The 22,842-nt window shown below is 34.2% G+C and overlaps 2 protein-coding genes, 1 non-coding gene and 1 pseudogene across 5 annotated transcripts; 2 read left to right on the forward strand and 2 right to left on the reverse strand.

The window, feature by feature from the left end:
* Positions 1-969: 969 nt before the first annotated feature.
* LOC129870974 (glucan endo-1,3-beta-glucosidase 5) lies at positions 970-5,274 on the reverse strand. 2 transcript variants are annotated; one of them, XM_055945842.1, is made up of 2 exons: positions 4,540-5,274; positions 970-2,305 (listed from the first exon to the last, which is right to left on the reverse strand). In XM_055945842.1, the coding sequence occupies exons 1-2, from the start codon at positions 4,929-4,931 to the stop codon at positions 1,207-1,209; spliced, it is 1,491 nt and encodes a 496-aa protein (XP_055801817.1). In that variant the 5' UTR covers positions 4,932-5,274; the 3' UTR covers positions 970-1,206. The 2 variants fall into 2 exon arrangements, with proteins under 2 accessions (XP_055801817.1, XP_055801818.1); XM_055945843.1 differs by having other exon boundaries at positions 970-2,321; positions 4,540-4,658.
* Positions 5,275-7,228: 1,954 nt separating this feature from the next.
* Positions 7,229-10,809, reverse strand: LOC129871264 (ATP-dependent 6-phosphofructokinase 2). Of its 2 annotated transcripts, XR_008762220.1 has the most exons (4): positions 10,101-10,809; positions 8,358-8,691; positions 7,445-7,998; positions 7,229-7,290 (listed from the first exon to the last, which is right to left on the reverse strand). XR_008762220.1 is itself a non-coding variant. In XM_055946170.1 (3 exons), exons 1-3 carry the CDS (start codon positions 10,653-10,655, stop codon positions 7,511-7,513), a joined length of 1,377 nt encoding a protein of 458 aa, XP_055802145.1. In that variant the 5' UTR covers positions 10,656-10,809; the 3' UTR covers positions 7,229-7,510. The 2 variants fall into 2 exon arrangements, 1 of the variants encoding a protein (XP_055802145.1); XM_055946170.1 differs by having other exon boundaries at positions 7,229-7,998.
* Positions 9,044-9,114, forward strand: TRNAG-GCC (transfer RNA glycine (anticodon GCC)). Its single transcript has one exon. It is a non-coding gene; the product is annotated as a tRNA-Gly (tRNA).
* Positions 10,810-16,188: 5,379 nt separating the features above from the next.
* On the forward strand, positions 16,189-22,142 carry LOC129869967 (subtilisin-like protease SBT5.4; annotated as a pseudogene).
* Positions 22,143-22,842: the final 700 nt, after the last annotated feature.

The following is a 22,842-nucleotide window of genomic DNA, read 5'->3' on the forward strand; positions in this document are numbered from 1 at the left end:
GGGTTGAGGAGTTGAGATTGCTCTTGAGCCTTCACTGTTACTCTATGACTGTGAGTCTGTGACTTTGTGAGAAACCAGCGTGAGAGGAACAAAAATGTAAAAGGAAAACAGATATTAGGGTTTTAAAGTTTTAACTTTTACTTTATGTTGCTGCCTGCTGCTCAAGTGCTTAATGCTTATTAGAAATTTAGGATTTAGAATTGGGCTTGAGAGTTGGGCTAATGGGCTTGGATTGTTGGACTTGGACCGTTGTTTAGTGTTTATTAAAATTTATAATTGAGCTTGAGAGTTGGGTTTGGATTGTTGGGCCTTAAAAATAAGTATATTAATATTAAATTAATAATTAAAACGTATAAAATATCTTTAATTATTTATGAAAAACTAATATTATACATATAAATAATTATAAATTTTAAGTATATAATTATCGGTTTGGTTCGGTTATTTATTCAGTTATTTTTTTCTATAACCATAACCAAACCAAATATTATCGGTTATTCAAATTTAAAACCAAACCAAACCAAACCAAACTGAATGTCGATTTTTTTATTCGGTTTGGTTAAATTTTCGGTTTGGTTTTGGTTTTAACCAAAACTGTGAACAGCCCTACCCTCAACTACTATAGAGTTTTCACATTGAAAAGTTTTTTTTTTTTCTACAAAATGTCGTAGAAAAGAAAAAGGTTCTTCTCCAAGTATGGTAAGATTACTATATACTATATCTCCAAATAGATAGTTCTAGATTCCGAAGGAAATAAGTAATCTACTCCCCGTTAAGATGGAAAACTTTATATGAACAGCCACTCGTAAAGGTATATCAATAACAACTAGGTTACCTAGTGTAATCTCACAAGTAAAGTCTGAAGAGAGTGTGTACAATCTCACAAGTAGAGTCTGAGGAACATGGTATGTACGCAAATTTTACCACTATCTTGTGAAGATAGAAAAAAATGTCATTTCCGAGAGACCCTTGGCTCAAGTAAAGCACTTTAAAACAGATTTGAAAAGGAAATACAATAATAACGAAGCCATGCCTTACACTGATGAAGCGTATAACTTAAACTCTTTCCTAAAAATATATATAAGTTACAAATGTCTACCTCTGAGTATAAATCATCAAGTTTCAAAACTACTCAAAGCTACTCTTTCTGAAATAACTTTTTAACACCACTATAGAACCTAACCTATGTAGTATAATTTCATGTTTTCACACCAAGAAGAACCAAGCATCCCATAGCAGAATCAATACCACTGATATCCAACTGTTCTGCAACCTAAAACCTGATGAAGAAGCATGATCATTAACCCCAACAAGAAATCTGCACTCTCCGATCGAAGGATTCAAGAAAGTAACCATCCCAAGCCCATCAAAATCACAGCTCCGCGGATTCTGCTTTTGGAGCTGATAGTAACTGTTGAATGCATATGATATATTACCCTTTGCTCCAATCTCGTTACACGATCCTCCATAGTTAAGCGTTGTGCAATCTGCATAACTACAAGCAAGTCTAACGTGGTTGTTTACTTCAGCAAGATCTTTCAAAGGGTTTGCAATACACCACCTATATGGAAGATACTCAACATCCTTTGCATTCTTTAATAGACCATTTCCGAGGTTCAATGGATATTTCGACTGGCCATCGAAAGAGAATATGCCCCAGTGTCTCTCAAAGTTACCTGGGAGCACGCTTTTTGCACCTTCATCGAAAAGACTAAAAAGATAAACATCCATAGGGGGGACCCCTGGCCTAAGAGGAGTTCCTTTGTTGCTGAGAACATGATTCACAAGGCCTTGGTTGAAGACCCTTGCAGCTGTAAGATTAGCACCGAGGGCTCCATCGGTAGGCCAACCTACCTCTCCTATAACTATGGGCATCTGAGCGTATCCGATTTTTGTGAGGGCTGCTATTAAAGTGTCTAAATTTCCATCAAATGCATTATAGTAGACATTAGGCCCATCGGTCACAGCATGTGTTGTCCCTTCAAAAAAAGCGTAATCTTGAGGGAAGTCTGAGTTTCCATATAGGCTGAGGAATGGATAAATATTTACCACAAATGGTGAACCATTAGAGTTCAGAAGTGAAACCATCTGTGTTATGATCGGAGTCAATTCGGGTCTGAAGGTTCCTTGTGATGGAAGGGAAGACTCATAGGCATCGGCATTGCATGGGACTACCAGCTTCACATTCCTAGCGAGATTTGCTTTGGCCAAGGACTGTAGCAAATTCGTCATAGCTGGGACGACGTATGATTGGTACTGACCAGAATAACTTGTAAGAAATGGCTCATTACCAACTGCAACATACCTGTGTTGATGTATAGCTGTCATTAGCCAAAGAGAGAAAGAAAATGAGAAGAAACTAGAGAATGACATGGTATATGCTGGAATCATCCGGAAAAAAAAGAAGAAAAAAAGCAGTATCGTTTTAGCCTGGAAATTTTCAGACAAGGGATGCTGCAGTGATCAAATGTCGTTCGCTGCATTACCAATAGACAACTTTACATGCATTGACTACTGTCGAAGGAAATATGTATCTACAATATGAGTTTGTCGGGAATTACAGCTAGAACCCAGTTTCCAGCAAACTTTAAGATTGTTTCAAGAACATGGTACACACGCTACCATATTTAGAGCCAAATTCTCACTGAAACCACCAGAGGTTCGGCCTAGACAACTCTTACTCAATAGATGTAATTGTACTCTAGTTAAGTACTCTAAACAGGAGGTAGAACTTGTTAACTCTAGAATTTTCTCCCTTATTGGAAAAAAAGGAAAAGCAATACCTAGGAATTAGATTTCTCAACCATCCTAATTGCAAGGGAAACAACTGTGTGATCAAATGTTAATGGTATATGTGGTCAAGAAAGAGCTCAACCGAGCATTCTATTGGTGCTGGAAGGCAAAGGGTGTCAGTGATCCCGCAAAAGATCATTAAGTTGGTAAGTAAGCAAACCACCATAGCAAGCCAATTAGCGATATTTAGTACTCTTCAAAAGCTAAAGGTAAATGAAAAACCAGCACTGCCTAACATGCTTTGTTATTATTACGGAAAGGAGTAATGATCTTTTTCTTTCTTCATCCCTCAAATTTTTTACTTGAGATCATAGTATCTGAGAAAGGCTATGTCTGTTAGCATTAAAAAACTACACAGTAAAGGGCTTAAACTTTGGTTACTTTAAAATCTTTCTTCGAATGATACTGGTGAACGTCATGAGAAACGAGGTTCTACTACTACTACTAGTCGTCTACCTCATTTATTATATGGTGATAGTAATCTCTTTCAAGTTCAAGGTGATGTATCCCCTGCAGCTAATATAAAAAAAAAAAGGCAGTCCGGTGCACTAAAACTCCCGCTATGCGCGGGGTCCGGGAAAGGGCCCCACCACAAGGGTCTATTGTACGCAGCCTTACCCCTGCAGCTAATATAAACAGAAATTTTGTTGAGTCCACTTGGGTGATGGAATGTAATAATGTGGCCACAAGATGCTTTTTTAGTGAATCAAAGAGTAGATCTTTAACACAACTTTATACCAAAAGGTAACATATTATAAACATCTAGCTGGATCTTCAACAGAATATTGCAAGAACTAACACAAAAGTATCTTCTAATACCTCACTCTAAGAACTTCAAAAACAGAATCCAAGAAGAGACACAACAACCATGTACATGAACAATTATGGTTCAAATGTTTGAAGAATCAACGCCCTTCATTTTCTCTAATAGCAGATAAACAGAGGTAGAGATAAGAACCGGCATAACATAGGTAAAACACATAAAAGATTGGTAAATACTAGCACTACAACAAATATGCCTAAGTCCCAAATGAGTTGCGGTCGGCTATATCCTATATGAATCCTAACTGATCATGTTTAACAAATAAAAAAAATACATATAGAAACGAAAAGTACTAGAAGATATCTATGTTTATAACTTGCATAAAAGTTTATACTAGGGATTAAAGACTCCTAGAAAGCACAGGTCTAAGGTAAACGTAGTAACATATCTTTTTTTGACAAAGAATAAACATAGTAACATATCTAAAACAAAAATAACAACAACTACCCTCAATCCCAAATAAGTTGGGGTCGGCTATATAAATACTCACCATTCCCTTTCATTATTCCCTTTAAGCTTGTAAAGATATGGCACCTAAGCCTAACTCAATCCATAAAGCTACCTCACGAGGTAAGGATTCCTCAAGTCCATATAAGAAAACCAACAATCCATTCCCAACCGATGCGAGATTCTAACCACTCTAACACTCGCTCCACGTCCAGGCCCAACTGGAGTAGGGAACAGGAGCCCAAACAAGGATAGACGTGGCTCTAATACCATGTAAGGATATGGCATCCGTCCATTCCCAAACCAACATGACACTCTAACCTGCTCTAACAAAGCTCAACTCATGTCAACATTAAACATAATCTCAGCTAATCCTCCTAAGATTGGCAAATACTAGCAGCTGAAAAAAAATCAGAAATAAAAAAGGCAGGTGAAAGACAAAGTAATCAACAAAAGGAAGAGAACTAAGAAATTACTTGATATTAACACCCCCTTTAACCATATATCTTGAAACATTTTGAGATACCCACAAATCAGCAGCAGAACTAGATGAGCTAAGAACAGCCAACATATCATTTGGTATTCCAACCATAACTTCAAGACCACTCCCCATTAAACCCTTCATCACATCTGGATCTGCATCAAATAGCTTAACTTTCTGAATCTTGTTTTCTTTCAGAAGATCCACAACTGTAAAAGGTGACATTTTGTGCAAAGATATAGTGCCCCAATTAACCCCAATACCCGATTCCACCACAATAACACCCCAACATAAGAACAACAACACTGATACAGATAGAAAGCTGAAAAGGGTCTTTTCTTGTTTGGGTAAATAGGTGATCATTAAAGCCATTTTCTTGAAACCCATGTACTAGCTAAGAAGCAATTGTTCATCAACTAGTTTTAGGTGAGATTTTTTAAGGGGATTTTCAGAAAGGGAGATTCTGTTTTTGTGTTTTTTCAAGAAAGATGGATGCTTTGTATACTTGTCAGTTAATTTGTGGGTATATTAAGCAGGAGATTATTGATGTTAAACAGTGTAATGTCGGTTTATCTGAGCAGCAGCAGCAGCTGAAAAGCAAACTGCAGTGGCATTGGAGGGGGCCATGATACGTTTTTGACTGATTAGTATATTAATAAATAATAGACACTGCATTTTCTTTCAAATCTTGTTCTGCAAAAATCGAGGTCCCCCCAAAATAGTTTTTTTCCCAGTATACGAAAGTAGAACTATCCTAGAAAGACACATGTAGTTATGTAAGTAAATCTTTGATTTAGTTGATAGAAATTATGATGGCTTGATCCTTAATTAGCTTTTGCTAGAAAACACTTTATTCTCAATGTGAAATCAAATTTAATTTAATTCCAGTGTGGTAGCGGACATCGAATTGAAATTCAAAAAAGAAAAAATAGTATATTGGTTTAAATTTTGCCAATGATCGTGATGTCCTTCACATGGTAGGTATATATCATTCTCTTCAAATTTTACTTATTGAATTATATCAATGATGTTATTATTGTTGTTGAATTGTGATGTTTGGTGCAATTTACACGCATTTTAAGATATTTTTTTATTGGATTTGTTAACGTTATCAACACAAAAATCAAATAACTTTAAACATCAAAATAGTTCATAATTTTCAACTCACTTCATTTACTTGCGGTACTATCCCATTTGCAATTTTCTCTTTTGTCCGATTCAAAAAAAAAAAATTAACCTGAAAGTTCTTAATTTAATTTAAGGGGATTTATATAAAGTTCATATTGAGTCAAACTATAATATTATACAAATTAAAAAGAAAAAAAATAATAGTAATATATCTAAAAGATTTTTTTAAAAAAAAAAGTCAAAATACACAGTAAATTTGGGATACAGACATTATAGTACCTTGTCACAAGTCCTGGTGTCCACATTTTAAGTCGGTACTGTTTTTTTTTATTTTTTATTTCATATTCAATATTCCTAATAAACTCAATCATGAATTCAGCGGGGCCTATAAGATATTCTTTATCATTAAAATCTCAAATTCGAATTTCGAGTATAAACTTGCATTTGATAAAAAATTCTCTACCCCTTAAATTGAGATTTCCAATATAACTTCAAATAATTATATTTCAAAACAAATATCGAACATTAACACCAAAAATAAATAAATTGGCAAGCTCTTGATGAAACTAGGAGTTGTTAAGTAGTAGTTGGAGCTTCTTTTTCTTTACTTATTATATTTTGTTTGAATAAAAAAACTCAAGTATGCACAGTATTTAATATTGTGCATATTTAATATGAAATATTAAAGAAGAAAGTATTTTCTTATATTAAGAAATGTTTGAAATCTTTTAATAAAAATTAAAAAAAATTATATTCATCTCATCGCATTTATTATTAAGGGTATGGATCCGAATGTAAAACTATTTACCAAAAATATACCCAATTCAATTTATTTACACTTAATAAACTGACGATTTAAACTATTTATTCGCTTTTCAACCACAAATTTTTTAGTAGTTATGTCAGCTTTTTTTTTCCTTTAGGACTTGTTAGGCAAATATTTTTCGTACGTCCAAGTTAACGTAAAATATTGTCCATGTGATATGAAGATAACGTAAAAATAGAGAAACAAAACCATACCTTTTTGAAAAAAGTAAAATGAAAATAACTTACACTAGTAGTACATTTTAATATGTAATTGCAGCAATCAAACTAAATTACATTATTAGTACATTTTAATATGTTATTATCTACTCGATACTCACATTAAAATCCAATTGTATCCAATACTTACATTAAAACCAGACTAAATTCAAAGTCCCACCGATAAATCATCACAAGGAGGGTATAGCGTAAACAAAATTGATAATCATATCAAAGCATCCCACGAGCCACCAACCCCAACTAAATGCAACTAAAGGAACTCTTAAAAAGAGAAAAGGGGAGAAGTAAAGAAATACATGATAGTTTACTTGCTTGATTGTTTAAGCATCAAGAGATTATTATCATACATTTTACACTAATGCACCTTGTTTATTTTTTAATTACATATATACAAAGAAACCCGACCCATGAAAAGGGACAAAAGGCGCAAACCTTAAAAGACCAAGATTCAAATTTTAGTAGTCTATTAGCATTGCATCGATGCAGTCATCGATTTTCCCGAAACAAGATCAAGATTCAAATTTCACAGATCCATTTCTGCTTTCATTTCCTAAAGATGCAGTCATCGATTCTCCTGAAACAAGATCAAGATTCAAATTTCAGTAGAGACAACCAGCACTATTATGTGGTTTCCTTTCCTCCTATTTGTTTTCAAGTCTCGGGATACATAGTTACCGATGATACAATACCTCATAGATATTCAATGAAATAATTGAAATGTGCACAACCTGATCGGACACCACCACTGTCACGGTGGGACAAAGAGAGTGCCAAAATAGATCATTCAAAACCTTTTAACTTCTGATGAAATCAGGCTGATTGCTAACAGATCTAACCCAAGACCATTTATGATCTCTAGTATCAACTTTGTTCTTTGCTTTGGCAACTTCATCAACTGGAATATATGCATAATTTCCATTTACAGGTCCACAAACGAACCCGGTGTACCCTGCCATAACTCCGTGAATGGCAGAGTGCGCTAGCAACGTGCAATATGAGTTATCCGTTGCATTTGGAGGAACCGCACGTATCATGTACGTAGGATCTATGTATTTTATCGTGAACAACTCGTTCGGATGATCCCTGCTCCACCAATTCTTGAGTTCCGACTTCAACCACCCTCCAACGTCCAAGAAAACAGGGTTGCCCGACTCATCCTTCTCTGTTTTCTGAGATTCAGTCCTCGGAATTATATCTTGTCCTGCACCCTCTGCTACCACCAACACCACGTGTCCCATCTCCTTCAATCGATCTTCGAGAAATTCAAAGAGCCCTCCCTTACCTGTTGAGACATAATATAATTAACTACTTAAAAATGCGATGAGATGTAACTACTTAAAAATGCGATGAGATTAGTTACACGATTCAACATGCTATACCTATTGAGACAGTATAGTTAACTCCTTAAAATGTGCTAAGATTACGATTCAACGTACTATCAGAGCAAGAAAAAGATCCTTAGGTCCAAATCCCATCGCCACCCGAGAAGTAATATTATATATGAGATTGTCACACAATTCAAACATTAGATTCAGAACAGGCAAAAAGATCCTCTAAGTTGAAATCTCCTTGTCACGCCACACAAAAAATATGTATACGTGTACGTAGGTAAATGAGACGGTCACAAAGTTCTAATATTACCTTCCAAGAAGAAGTCCATCTCGGGAATCAAACAACAATCGACATCACGGCTACTTAAAGTTGCATGTAGTGCAATATGACCAGTACTCCGACCCATAAGTTTCACCAACCCTATGCCATTTACTGCACTCTCTGCTTCTACATGAGCGGCACTAATCGCTTGTTGTGCCATCTCTACTGCAGTTTGGAACCCAAATGATCTGTCGATAATGCCAACATCATTATCGACTGTCTTGGGGATTCCGACCATTGATATATACAATTTTCGTTGTTTCAATTCCTCGAAAATTTCCACTGCCCCCCGCATTGTACCGTCTCCTCCTATGATGTAAAGCTGCTCAATAATAAATAGAGGTAAAATTAAGGTATCATTCAAACGGAGATACATAATTCTTGAAGACAAATCAACCTGTACTACATACATCAATTTATTAACATATTGTCATGTTTTAGCCTTCTAAATAAAAAATCGAATAACATATTGCACAACTATGTTGTTCGGACTCTCGTACTGCTTTTGGAGGATCCAACACGTACTTGTCGGCATGCATTTTTTTAGGAGTCTGGACAACTATCCAGTATTACTTTAGTTATAGAACACAAAGTACTCAACCACGAAATATGTTTTTCTTTCAATTTTTTTTGGAGTTAAATTAGATCAACTGAATGAACTGATAGCATGAATTGCACCAGTGGTCTAGTGGTAGAATAGTACCCTGCCACGGTACAGACCCGGGTTCGATTCCCGGCTGGTGCAGAGTATTTTTTATCTACCTTCATCCAAATTTCTGTGGAACTTTTCAAATTTCGAGATTCAAATAGCATTTTCTTTGATCATAATTTCTTCATAGATTCTTTTAAATATTTGAATTATTAATTATCGTGACTTAATAGTACTTTTTACAAGTTGTTTTCAAACATGTAGATTTTATATCAAAAAACTTATAGTTCCTATACTTGAATTCACCATCAAAATGGAATTATTTGACTCCCAACATACGAAATGTGCCACATAAATTTAGACAAAAGGGGTATATATTGATGATGTTATTAAAATGAGTTAATTTCTCCTGTAATCACTCACTCACCTGAGAATAGTTCACTCAGAAAATTAATTTTTCCTTCGTGCTTTGTAATTCAAAAGTCACTCAATTATTTCATATGTCAATCACCAAAAAAGTCATTTTTTGTTTGCTTTATAACTCAGAAATCACTAGATTATTGATGTTTCAATCCCAAAAAATCAATTTTATTTGCTTTATAACTCAAAAATCACAAAACTATTGATATTTCAATCACAAAAAGTCAATTTTCTTTGCTTTGTTACTCAAAATCCACTCAAACTATTGATATTTCAACCACAAAAATACACTTTTCTTTGCTTTATAATTCAAAAGTGACTCCAACAGATATTTCAATTAGGAAAACATCATTTATCTCTACTTTATAACTCAGAGATCACTCAACTATTGATATTTCAATCACACAAAATATCACTTCTCTTAGCTTTGTAATTCAAAAGTGACTCGATTATTTGATATTTCAATCACAAAAACATAACTTATTTTAACTCAAAAATCACTTAACTGCTAATATGAAAATATCACTTACCTTTACTTTTATAACTCAAAAATCACTCATATTTCAACCATTTTACACGATTTTTCCATTTAATTTTAACAACACAGAAAACTTTTATTTTTAAGCTAAATTGTTAAGAAAATAACAGGAACAAATCAAAACCTGGTTGAATCCATGATTCTGAATAGCATCAACAATCTTCTTCAGATCAAATCCACCTCTAGAAGTCTCAAGCACAGTACCACCTCTTTTATGCCAATCATCAACCATCTTTGGATTCAAACATACCGGATCATAGCTATAAAACCCTCGATAACCCGCTTTAATCCCAAAAATCTCACGAACACCGTACAATTCCCATAACCCAACCACCAATTCCCGAATCACCGTATTCATTCCGGGACACAAACCGCCACAGGTAACGATTGCTGCTCGGACGGTGGTAGGGTTGAAGAAAATTTGATTGCGAGGTCCTGCTCTGTGGTAAGCTAATGGTGGATTAGGTGAAGGGAATGTTCCAGAAAGATCGAGAACATTGTTACGGAGAACGATATCGGATGAGGTTAGGAAGAATCCGGGGAAAGTTCGGAAGAAAGGGTTAAAGGCAAGTGGATTATTGTGAGTTTGGATTTGGGAATTGTAGTTTGTTATGTGAGTTATGTGTTGGAGTTCGACATTTGAGATGGAAATTGAGGATGAGGAAGGTGAATTCGTCATAGATAAATTTTGATTGCTTGTTGGATTAACTAAAGTTGTAGTTGAATGATTGAAATTGAATCGATTGCTTGTTGAATTCCGTCAAAAATTTTAGGTGAAAAGGTTGGAAAAACAGGGGAATTTTGAAGGTTTTTCTGGAAGAAACGTGGCAGGGAAGGGAAGACGTAGTAGTAGAGCTGTGCTATAGGGGACACGTGGTTATTGTTGAATTTTTTAAAATTATTTATTTGGTAATATTTTAGCTAGAAAAAAAGGAACAACGGATAGTTAAAATATACGCTTCAATTATTCAAAATAGAACATATATATTCTTAAATTATATTTTCGCTCAAAAATATTTTTTCCGTCATATTATTGGTTCACTTCTACCTTTTTATTTGATGGAAGAAATATGACATCGCATGTGTATTAAGTTACGCTACATAAAACATAAGCACCCACCTATTAATTAAATACTCTAATTTTCGTCTCTTTCTCTATTTCTAAGCTTCCCCACAATTAAATGAAGCATGCCTTTCAGACATTAATATTAATCAACAAAGTCGAGGGACAGAGGATTGAAAGGAGAAAAGGACAGAGAATTGTAGATTGTAGGAAATTGATGCAACAATCTGTTTATCTATAAAAAATTAAGGTGTTTTAATGGGTGGAATGGGGTCTTTTAATTGATGGGGTGGGTGGGGTGTTTAGGTAGAAATCTTATGTGGCGTAAATTAATACACATGGGATGTCATATTTTATTCCGTCAAACGAAGGGATAGAAGTGAGTCAATAGTATGACGAAAAGGATATTTTTGAGCCAGAATATAGTTTAAGGGTATATGTGCTCTATTTCGAATAGTTGAAGGATAGTTTTGACCCTTTTTCGTAAAATATATAATAGTTGTGTTGGATTTTTGCCCTGACTTTTCTAATATAATTGGGTTTTCTTTTTTCTAAAAGGAAAGCATAAAGTCTTCATATTTGGCTAGTCTTTTTTTTTTGTAGAAAAATATTTATGACTCTATAAATAGAGGTTTATTCCTTCTAACTTAGTAGCATTCACAATGTAGTCCTAGAGGCTTTGAAAGTTTTGGATAGGGAGAGAAACGATGAGACACAAGTGTTAATACTTATGTGAACTTCTTTGTATTTCGAGTGAATTATGTGAGGTTACTTCTCTCGATATTTGTACTCTCATATTTATAGTGAATTGGTCATCTTCTCTTGTGGATGTAGGTTGATTGACCGAACCATGTTAAAGTTTGTGTCTTTTAGTATATTGCTCGCTTGTCTTCTTATTTATGGTGTTTCGAGGTTTGCTTTGCTAGCTTCCGTATATCACCTAATTATTTTCAATCCTAACAAGTTGTCACGACCCAACCCCGTAGGCCGCGACTGGTGTCCGAGTTGGGCACCCAAACGTACCCTAATCCCAAATTAGCCTTTTTAATCGAATAAACATATGTAGTGATTAGAAGAAATTACTAAATATATCATAAAAGTAGATATAGGCACGAGGGTTGATAGACCGTCACAAAACACACAAAACCCAAACCATATATACAAAACCCACAACATAACTCTGTCTACAGACCTCTACAGATGATAGCATAGTCATATGACGGGACAGGGCCCCGTCGTACCCCTGACCAACATATCCAAATATACAGAGATAAAGTCAGTACCAAAATACAAGCTCCGAACAAGGGAGAACTGTCAACGATGCAGTAAATGTCCTAAACATGTGGATCGGCAAATCGAACTTCGGTACATGCGGGCATGTAACGCAGCCCCCGAAGAAAGGGGGTTAGTACGAAAAATATACCGAATATGTAAAACATGAATTGTACTGTATAAAATCATAATCTGAATAGTATGTGCAGAAAATGAAATAAATGTTCAAAATTTTAAAATACTTATCGTAATCTCAAATCATATATGCAAAGACATATGCCATATCCGGCCCCATTATGGGACTCGGTGAACAAAACGTGGTCGCCCTCCCATTATTTGCGCCACATCACATCATAACACCAGAGTAGGAAATGTCTCCATAACAGATCACATCATATCAGATGGTCATATCAAATCATATCAATTCATATCATGTCATATCATATGTGTACATGGCACAACATAACTCTGTCGCATAACATACACCACCCCATGTACATGGTGTACCTGCCCCCTCACATCGGGGCACGGCGAATAATACAAAGAAATATGCTTGATAACATATCCTGGCCCAGGCTCAGTGAAAGAGTGGTTACAGTATGCACGAGTAGAGTAGTGAAAGACTAAATGCAATTTAAAATATAAAATATTTATACAGACTCGATTGCATAATTTCGATAACAAATCATATATAAAAATACTTGAATAACAATAATAGTGCAAGTCTTTTCAATGTTCCGATAGTCTATGTCAAAATAATTTTCTGAAATTGTTTCCGTATTTCAAAATATATTATGGAACTTAACGGAATAATTAGTCATATGATATTTAGAAGAGTAGCAAAAAGTTTCCTTTAAATTCTAACTAATATAAGTCAAACGGATTAACAAAGAAAAATTTGAAATAGTGGGGCCCACCTCAGACAAATGAGGTGACGTATCGAAATTATAGGTGTTAACATTCATAACATTATTTATAAGAGTTCCAAGATAGTCGGGTCCTATTTGTGCAAATTCTAGAGGTTTAGACAATTTTTCAAAAATATTCATAAATAATTAATTCAATTCTACTGAATAGAAAAGGGTCAAATTTAGGTGTCGATTCCGAAGAGTAGAGTCATCGCCGAGGTTCGTATCCAAATCTATTACACCTAAGACATACCAAGAGAAGAAAAGGTAAAGCTTTACATACCTTATCGGCTTTTCACGTTTGTCCAAATTCAACTCCCGTTTCCTCCAAAATCTACAATTGGTCATATTTACCAATTACTATTCACAAAACTTTAAGAATTCAATTCTACCAATATTTGTCTACAAAAATTTTGGCAGCATCTCCCTTATATATATGACAACCCCGAGATTACAACTCGGCCACCATATCAACAACCAAGCCAACAACAACACCGATACCATCAATAATCAATTTAAAACGCATCATAACATAAATTGGTTTCTTTTCCAACTAATGCAATAACTTTCAACCCAACTTTGCATTTCCAAATAAATATGAATATTTCATGTTCATAACTAATTTAAACTCATTCAAACATAGGTGAAAAATATTTCAAGTAAGCTATTCCATATTCATCAATTCCATATTTCACCCAAAAATTCCATAAATGCAATAAAACTATTATAACTCATTTTCTTCTTTCAACTTCATAATCAAATTCATTTTCTTCTTTCAACTTCATAATCAAATTCATTTTCTTCTTTCAACTTCATAATCAACCACAACAATCTATACTTGAACAACTTTACTTCCATAATATTATAAAATCATACTAAAAATACATAATTCCCTACAATCTATTTTAATACCAACTTAAACCATTTAAGCTTCCCTTATGTTCCAAAAATCACAACAATAATTAACAAACTATACAAACTTAATTTTTTTCCACTTCATCACTTAATCCATATTTCCAACTTCAAATAAATTCATTCAACTACCAATTCCAACATAATTTTTTTATCATAACTACTACCCCATAACTACTACTAAAATACTACACAAAAATGTAATTCATCTTGCCTCCAAAATCTTCATATACATGGATTTATACATATGTAAAACCCACCATACAAACTTCCATATTTCCATAAATTCTACACATCTCTACATACTACAACATCAACAAACTTCATAACATAATAAAATTGGATTAATTCTTACTTTTTCCTGCTAACTTCTTCACTTAATCAAAGCTCCAAATCAACCAAACAAGCCTTCTATCTTCCAAAATAAATTTACCATGTTATAGAGGACCCTTGATTTAGTGAAAATACCAAAAAAATTATAATTTTTGAACAAGATTTTAAGGACCAAAATTTCCCTAGGCTTGTCCGATCTTCTCTCTATGTTTTCTCTTCTTTCTTTTATTTTTCTCCTTCTATCTTCTTCCAATTCTCTTGAATATTCTAGGAGTTGGAAGATATAAAGACCCCTAGGTGAAATTACCATTTTTCTCCTCATCTTTTCTAATATTTCCAAGTTGAAATTCCAATTTTGTCCTTAACCTTTTATAGTATTTTCACATGTGAAATTCCAATTTTGTCCTTAACTTTTATAGTATTTCCACATGTGAAATTTCAATTTTACCCTTAAACTTTTCTAATATTTCCACATTCCAATTTAGTCATAAGAATTATGTATCCAACAAAATCAAACATAGCCTTGCCCTTGACTTGTTACCGTTATCCCAAAAATTTCCTATTGTGAAAAAAAAAATATGGGATATAACACAAGTGGTATCAGAGCCTTGGTTGTCTATCAAGAATTGTCGATGGAGAAAAAATATGAGCAAGATGGTATATTTAAATTGAAGCTACTACAACATATGGAAGAGCAAGATGAAAGATTTACTGTTTGTGAAAAAGATGCATCTTTCTGTTTTTGCTGCTCATAAATTCGAGAATGTGACATATGAAAATGGCGGAACCCATCGGTGACCCCCTAAAGTTGGCATCAACTTTCACTTAGACACCTCAACTAAGCTCTGTTCATTTTAGATACTTCAAGTAAGGTTCCGATGTGTCATTTTGATATTTTTTTATAATCACTCAAATATCTAAAGTGTGTGTAATACACTTGCCGATGATGTGTCAAAGTGACTTTGCAGAGAAGATTATGCAAAAGAGATGCAGCCGTTAAAGATTATGTGAAGAAGGTGAAACAAATTTATTTTGTCAGAAATTCAGCCCAAGGGGGAGAATTGTTGAGTTTTTTCCCTGACTTTCGTAGTATAATTGAGTTTTCCTTTTTCTAAAAAGAAAACATAAAGTCTCCAAATGGCTAGTCTTTTTTCTCGTAGGAAAAAGTTTATGATACTATAAATAGATTCTTATTCCTTCTAACTTAGTAGCATTCACAATGTAGTCCTAGGGGACTTGAGTGTTTTGGGTAGGGGGAGAAATGGTGAGACACAAGTGTTATGTTAACACTTGTGTCAACCTCTTTGTATTTCGAGTGAATTGTGTGAGGTTATTTCTCTCGATATTTTGTACTCTCATATTTATACTGGATTGCTCATCTCCTCTTGTGGATGTAGGTCGATTGACCGAACCACGTTAAAATTTGCGTCTTTTGATATATTTCTTGCTTGTCTTTTTATTCATGGCCTTTTGAGATTTATTTTGCTATCTTCCATATGTCACCCAATTATTTTCGGTCCTAACAAATTGGTAGGTGATAATTTGAGGAGTGATTGGTGGTGGAAGGTGGTGGTATAAGATAGTTAATGGTAAAGGTAATTGATAGTAAATTTTAATTGATGGTGATGGTGGAGGTGATCAATCGGAATGTCTAACTATGAAAATGGTTTATGGTGATAGTGATTACTAATGACCAATAATAATTGTAGTTGGTGATAGTAAGGATGGCGGACAGTGAATGTGATTGGTTATGATGAAGATATTTGGTGATAATTAGCGATGATAATTGTTATGCAATAGAGATTGATAGTAGTAATTAGCGATTGGGATGACTGACAATAGTAATTATATAGTGATAACTAATAGTTGAGATACTTGATGTTGATGGTTGCATCATGGTGTCTATATATTTGATATTATATTAGTAAAGTCAAGTTTAACGACTATTTATCAATAAATAGAAAGTAGTGTAATCAACTCTAATTAAATGACACTATGTTATAACAAGACAAATTCACATGTTAGACCTGTAATATAATTTTAAAAAAGAATAAAACTATGCATTTTGCTTGTTGGAAGATTGCGTATATACTGTACATCCTTTTGATGTCAAATTACATTAATTCATTTATAATAAATTTAGCTAATGGAGAGGTGGATGAGTACTCTTTTATCATATCTAATTATGAGAGCTAGTCAATCATGTATGTCAAGTACCAATTTTATTACTTTTATTCGTATTCTCAATTTTATTATTTAACAATTAATATTATTAAGAATTTTCCTAAAGCATATACTTTAGTTATCAATGGACATATATGATAATTCATTCGTCCCAAAATAATTGTCATGTTTCTCTTTTTTTAAGTCAATTTGACTAATTTACGTGTCTAAATTAGATTAAATTAATTTAATATTTTAAATTTCAAATATTCAAAAATTATACGAAAAATATTATAAGTTGTACTCTTTCTTATATTTATCAATATGTTGAAAAATATATTTTAAAAAATTGATCAAAATTCATACAATTTGACTCTCCAAAAGGGAAACATGACAATTATTTTGGGACAGGGGAATACTAGAGAAGTACGTAATTTAACATTGACATAATTATTATTACTATTATATCCATAAGTAAATATTTCATAGGAGTATTAATTAACGTTAAACCTTCTCCTGATAACACAAAAATTCTTATCCTTAAAGACTCCTATAGATGTTAGACACTATGAATTTGCAGTATATACAAATATAAAATAAGATTCATAAATTATTTTTCGTTTCTTAAACTAGAAATTAGCTATTGTTTATATCATTATTTTTCCATGATCACCAAAGAAGGTTTAATATTTGGTCGAGGGAGAACAATGTTATCATCCAAATTGATAAATTATCTATCATTGTTCCTAATTATTTTATCAGTGTCATTGACACCAACTATAGCAATCAAGAAGGTAAGTTGTTTGTCAAAAAATTATATGGTATATATAAGTTTAATTTTATCTTTTATATTTATATATTAAATCTTGAAGTTGTAATAAGTTTGTGTTGATGGAAAACTTGTAATATGTAAGACTATAACTAGAGTCAACTTTTCATTATGTATATTTTCATACATATATATATATATATATATATTAAATTTTGAATATTTTTAAATTTTAATAAATATTAAATTCTAAATATATAATTTGTGGTCGAATCAATCATTATATTTTGAATCCGTCTCTGAATATAACCATTAGCTTTATCCTTAAAATTTTTGAATTTTTTAAAAATCAATTTCATCCCATTTATATTTCTTATTTAATTTATCTTTGGTTGGTTTTTGATGGAATTATTATTAAACAGTCATACATAGTGTATTTGGGTGAGCACTTTCATGGTGTAGGAGTAACATCAGCTGATCTTCAAAGTGTGGTAGATTCTCATCATGAGTTTCTTGGCTCCTTTTTGGGAAGTTAATTGATCGTTTAAGTTTTATGCACGGACAATATTAAATCTCAAAATCCGAAAGGTGTCACGTAAATTGAGACGTGACAGAGGAAATATAGTATACATACTTTGAATCTCCTCCACTTGATCATCTTCAAGGATAGCAGCAAAACCATTTATGTGTCTTTTATATGAGTAGAAGATGGCATCCTTAGCCTTCTCTTTACTGTATAATTTTTATTGTGACTTATAGTACTTTTTATGTAGTTTATAAATATATAATTTTTATTTCAAAAATCTTATAGATTCCATGTCCAAATTCACAATCAAACTTAAATTGTTTGACTCTCGAAATCCAAACTGTGCCAAATAAATTGGAACAGAAGGGAGTAGTATATTAGTAATCGCTTAGAAAGTTTCTTATTCTTCAATGTGTGATGCTATCGGTTGTTTCATTTGCTTTGTATACTGTGTATGTTGTTAATTGTAATATAGTATATAATTAAAGTTAAAGGCATCCTTAATTAGTTTGTTATCCAATATCATAATGTGTCTATCTATTTTGCTCGTATCCTTCAAAGATGTGATTGAGTATGTGTTAGATCTTTCAAAAGTTATTCCGTTTTAGAGAATCCAACACAGACGCAACAACATTTTTGGATAATCGAACAACATAGGTGCATACTTAGTTTGTGTTTCGAAAAATAATGCAGGGCATCCAAGTGTGATCTCTGTTTTCTTGAATAAAGCTAGAAAACTACATACAACTCATTCATGGGAATTCATGAGGCTAGAAAAGAATGGCGTCGTTCATCTAAGTTCACTGTGGAAGAAGGCTGAGTTTGGCCAAGACATAATCATCGCGAATCTTGATACAGGTAATTACGTCCAACAAGGCCTATAAGTTGATCATGTTACCTAATTCGTTTGTCGTGTTGCACCATTGTTAATTCGATTTAACTTATATACACTATCTGCCAATATATTTACCTTTTTCTTATTTATGGATGGATAATTGATCTTTTAATATAGTGTATTCAACTTGTTTAGGATTGAGGCATAGTAATTGTTGTTGTACTACACTCATTCATCGTAAAATGATTGTGTTCTTTCAACAGGTGTTTGGCCTGAATCAGAGAGCTTTAATGATGAAGGATTTGGACCTATTCCTTCAAGATGGAAAGGGATTTGTCAAAATGACAACACTAATGATGGTTTCTCTTGCAATAAGTACGTTTTATTTGAAAGAGTTTTAAGTTATATACACTGTCAGCATAAAGAATTTTTCACACTATCCGATCATTAGCCTTCTTAAAATGTGTGATTTATAATGTCGAAAACATGATAGATTACCTGATAGTGTAAAAATTCCTTATGCTAACGATGTACATCTCTAGGAAAGTACTAAAAAGGATTTTACTTATATAGGAAGCTTATTGGAGCAAGGTATTTCAATAAAGGCTACATCATGAGCGGAGGAAATATTACTACTTCAATGAACACACCGCGCGATTATGATGGTCATGGCTCTCATACATTGTCAACTGCTGCTGGAAACATAGTCCATGGAGCGAGTGTGCTTGGTTTGGTGAACGGGACAGCAAAGGGAGGTTCACCCAAAGCCCGGGTGGCCACATACAAAGTATGCTGGCCACCAGTGGATGGTTCAGGATGTATGGATGCTGATGTCCTCAAAGGCTTTGATACAGCCATATGACGGGGTTGATGTAATATCCATATCGCTTGGTGGAACGCCTTCTGACTACTTAAACGATGGACTAGCCATTGGCTCGTTCCACGCTGTCAAGAACGGTATAGTTGTAGTTGCATCAGCTGGTAATAGTGGACCTGAGCCTGGTACTGTCACAAATGTTGCTCCCTGGATTATAACAGTAGCAGCAAGCACCCTGGACCGAAGATTACAAAGCAGCGCTGGACTGCAGAACGGATTGATCTTAACGGGAGCAAGCCTTTCGAAACCAACAATGCCTGAAAAAAGTTTCTATCCACTAATCAGTGCTGCACAGGCTAAAAAAGCCCAAGCATCGTTTGATGATGCGTAAGGACAGAATTTAGTTAATTCTTGTTAGTTAAACTACTCCCTCTGCATCAATTTGTTTGTCTCGGAAAGTTAGAATTAAAGAATTGCCAAAACAGAAGAAAGACGTTCTTTTTGAAACGGATTAAAAAGGGAAGTAAGATAAACAGATTGAAACGAAGGGAGTAGTTTTTAGCTATGATCATGACATGTATTTTGATTATCTGATGCAGATTAAGGTGTAAGAAAGGTACATTAGATCCAAAAAAGGTGAAAGGCAAGATATTAGCCTGCCTTAGAGGAGAGACAACGTTGATCGAGAAGGGGCATCAGGCAGCTCTAGCTGGTGCTGTCGGAATGATACTTTGTAACAATAAGACTACTGGCAACGAAATTTTCAGCGTCCCTCATCTTCTTCCAGCCATGCATATCAATTATACAGATGGCGTTCGAGTCTTTGACTACATTGCTTCTTCTAAGTCTCTATATCTCTCTCTCTTTCTTTTCGTTATTTTCAGTTGTGGTACTTGTAGTTCTAACTTGTGACATTATTGTTACAGAGATCCACGTGCATATATCATGGGTCCAGAGACATTGTTGCGAAGAAAGCCGGCTCCATTTATGGCAGATTTCTCTTCTGTTGGTCCTAATACTATAACTCCTCAGATTCTCAAGGTTAGGAACCTCATTCTTAAGTTCATAATCAATTTTGTGCATAACAAACCTCCCCTTTAGCCTGAAGGCATATGCAACCTTAATTTCACCAACAAAAAAAAAAGGCAGTCCAATGCACTAAGCGCTATGTTACAGTGTTATCCTGCATTTCTACAAGAGTCGTTTCCACATCTTGAACGACAACCTTAATTTCACCAGGGAATACAAATGTGTATGTGGAATTAGTATAATTTCAACGAATGTTAGATTCTGAACTCGTAATTTCAATAAGTATTTGCCATCAAATCTTAAATTCTGGATTCATCTCTGTTTGTGTTTTTGTGTAGCCTGATATTACCGCACCAGGAGTGGATATCATAACTGCATACAGTGAAGCAGTAAATCCTACAGAGGAAGACTACGATAAACGCACATCTCCCTACAACATGATCTCTGGGACCTCAATGTCTTGCCCTCATGTTGCTGGTGTAGTAGGCCTTCTCAAAAGCCTCCATCCTGACTGGAGTCCTGCTGCTATTCGATCTGCTATTATGACCACAGGTACGTTCTACGTCACTTGATAACACACCACTTTGACCGTTCAGAGGTGTCAAATGGGCTGGCAGGATTAAATGTGAACGTTCAAGTTGATCATAACTCTACTCGAGTTATGCTTTGACCTGACAACGAATATATATCTAGCTCACCTCATCCAAACATGGACGGATGTCATATTTTTCATGAGCTAAATTTGTCACCCGACGTCTTTCAACTACTTAGCAATTGTCCTCCGATTTTCTTTCACTAATCAAGATTCATGTTTTACAGCCAGAACAAGAGACAACACTTTCAAACCACTGCGTGATGCAACGGAGAAAGACAAAGCCACACAATTTAGTTATGGCGCAGGACACCTGCGCCCTAACGGAGCCATGGACCCTGGCTTAGTCTATGACTTGACAATGAATGACTACTATGATTTCCTCTGTACACTTGGCTACAACCAAAAAAACATCACAAAATTTTCAGAAACAGAATCACCTTATCATTGTCCCAAGCACCAACAAGGCCTAAATAATCTCCTGGATTTCAACAATCCTGCCATAACAATTCCCAACATCTCTACCTCATCTCCAATCACCGTCACTCGTAGGCTCAAGAACGTTGGTGCCCCTGGTAGATACAAAGGACGTGTTCGTCTACCACACCATATTTTTTCAGCTTCTGTTAAGCCTAGAGTACTGAAGTTCGATCACGTTGGTCAAGAGAAGAGCTTTAATCTGACAATTAAAGTTCTGGATGCTAATGCAGTAAAAGATACATATGTTTTTGGAGAATTGCAATGGACTGATTATGTTCACTACGTTAAAAGTCCGATCGCGATAGCTTCTATGAGTGATATTAGCTACAAGAAATAGCTAAGATGTGAATAATTTTCCTTCTTTTACTGATAACTTTAGTTGATTACTGTTCTAAGTAATTGCATTTTGGTTGATAGTTCACATAATTATATTACATTTCACTATCTTGATTCTTGTTGTTTTGTTCCATTCTCAAGAAAATATTACAAGAGTGAATCTTTCATTTTATTCCATTCTCAACATAACAAAATGTTTGAATGCTAAGTTGAAATTCTGGCAATATCAATGAATGCAACTTATTTTAGTGACCATCAAAGAATGTGCTGCAACGGAATGTGCTGCAACGGATGAGGTTGTTCCTTCTCAATTTCGAGTCCTGATTTGGAAAAATCCTTGATTAGGATGCTTCCCCGAATGGCCCCTACACATAGCGAATCCGAATTGCTCACATCAGACATCTGATGAGAAACCAAAAATCAACAACTTATTTTATTGAGAACATTGAATGGTTTTAAATAGTAGGAATGTTACTGTTAGGTCAAACTTACCAAATTCTAATCCTAGATCCGCCTTTATTATCCGTTATGAATTTGCGTGAACCCAATAGCTTTTACTTAGATATTTATATAAAAGCTAAATATCTGTATATATTTTGACTATGAACCGGGTTCCTAATCTAGAATTAACTTGGAATCATCGTAGTAACTCATAAACTTCAAATTCTTGATCCCGTCTTTCAGATGCATGGGCAATGAACTAGACAAATGATGTACGATAGATTTACAAATTAAAATAGCTAAAACTTACCTAGATAGATCGCAAAGAAAATAATGGGAAATGTATATATAATATCGATCGCGGCTCGAGACGAATCCACTGCATAAATT

Source organism: Solanum dulcamara, chromosome 10 (genome assembly GCF_947179165.1).
Source record: "Solanum dulcamara chromosome 10, daSolDulc1.2, whole genome shotgun sequence".
Lineage (NCBI taxonomy): Eukaryota > Viridiplantae > Streptophyta > Magnoliopsida > Solanales > Solanaceae > Solanum > Solanum dulcamara.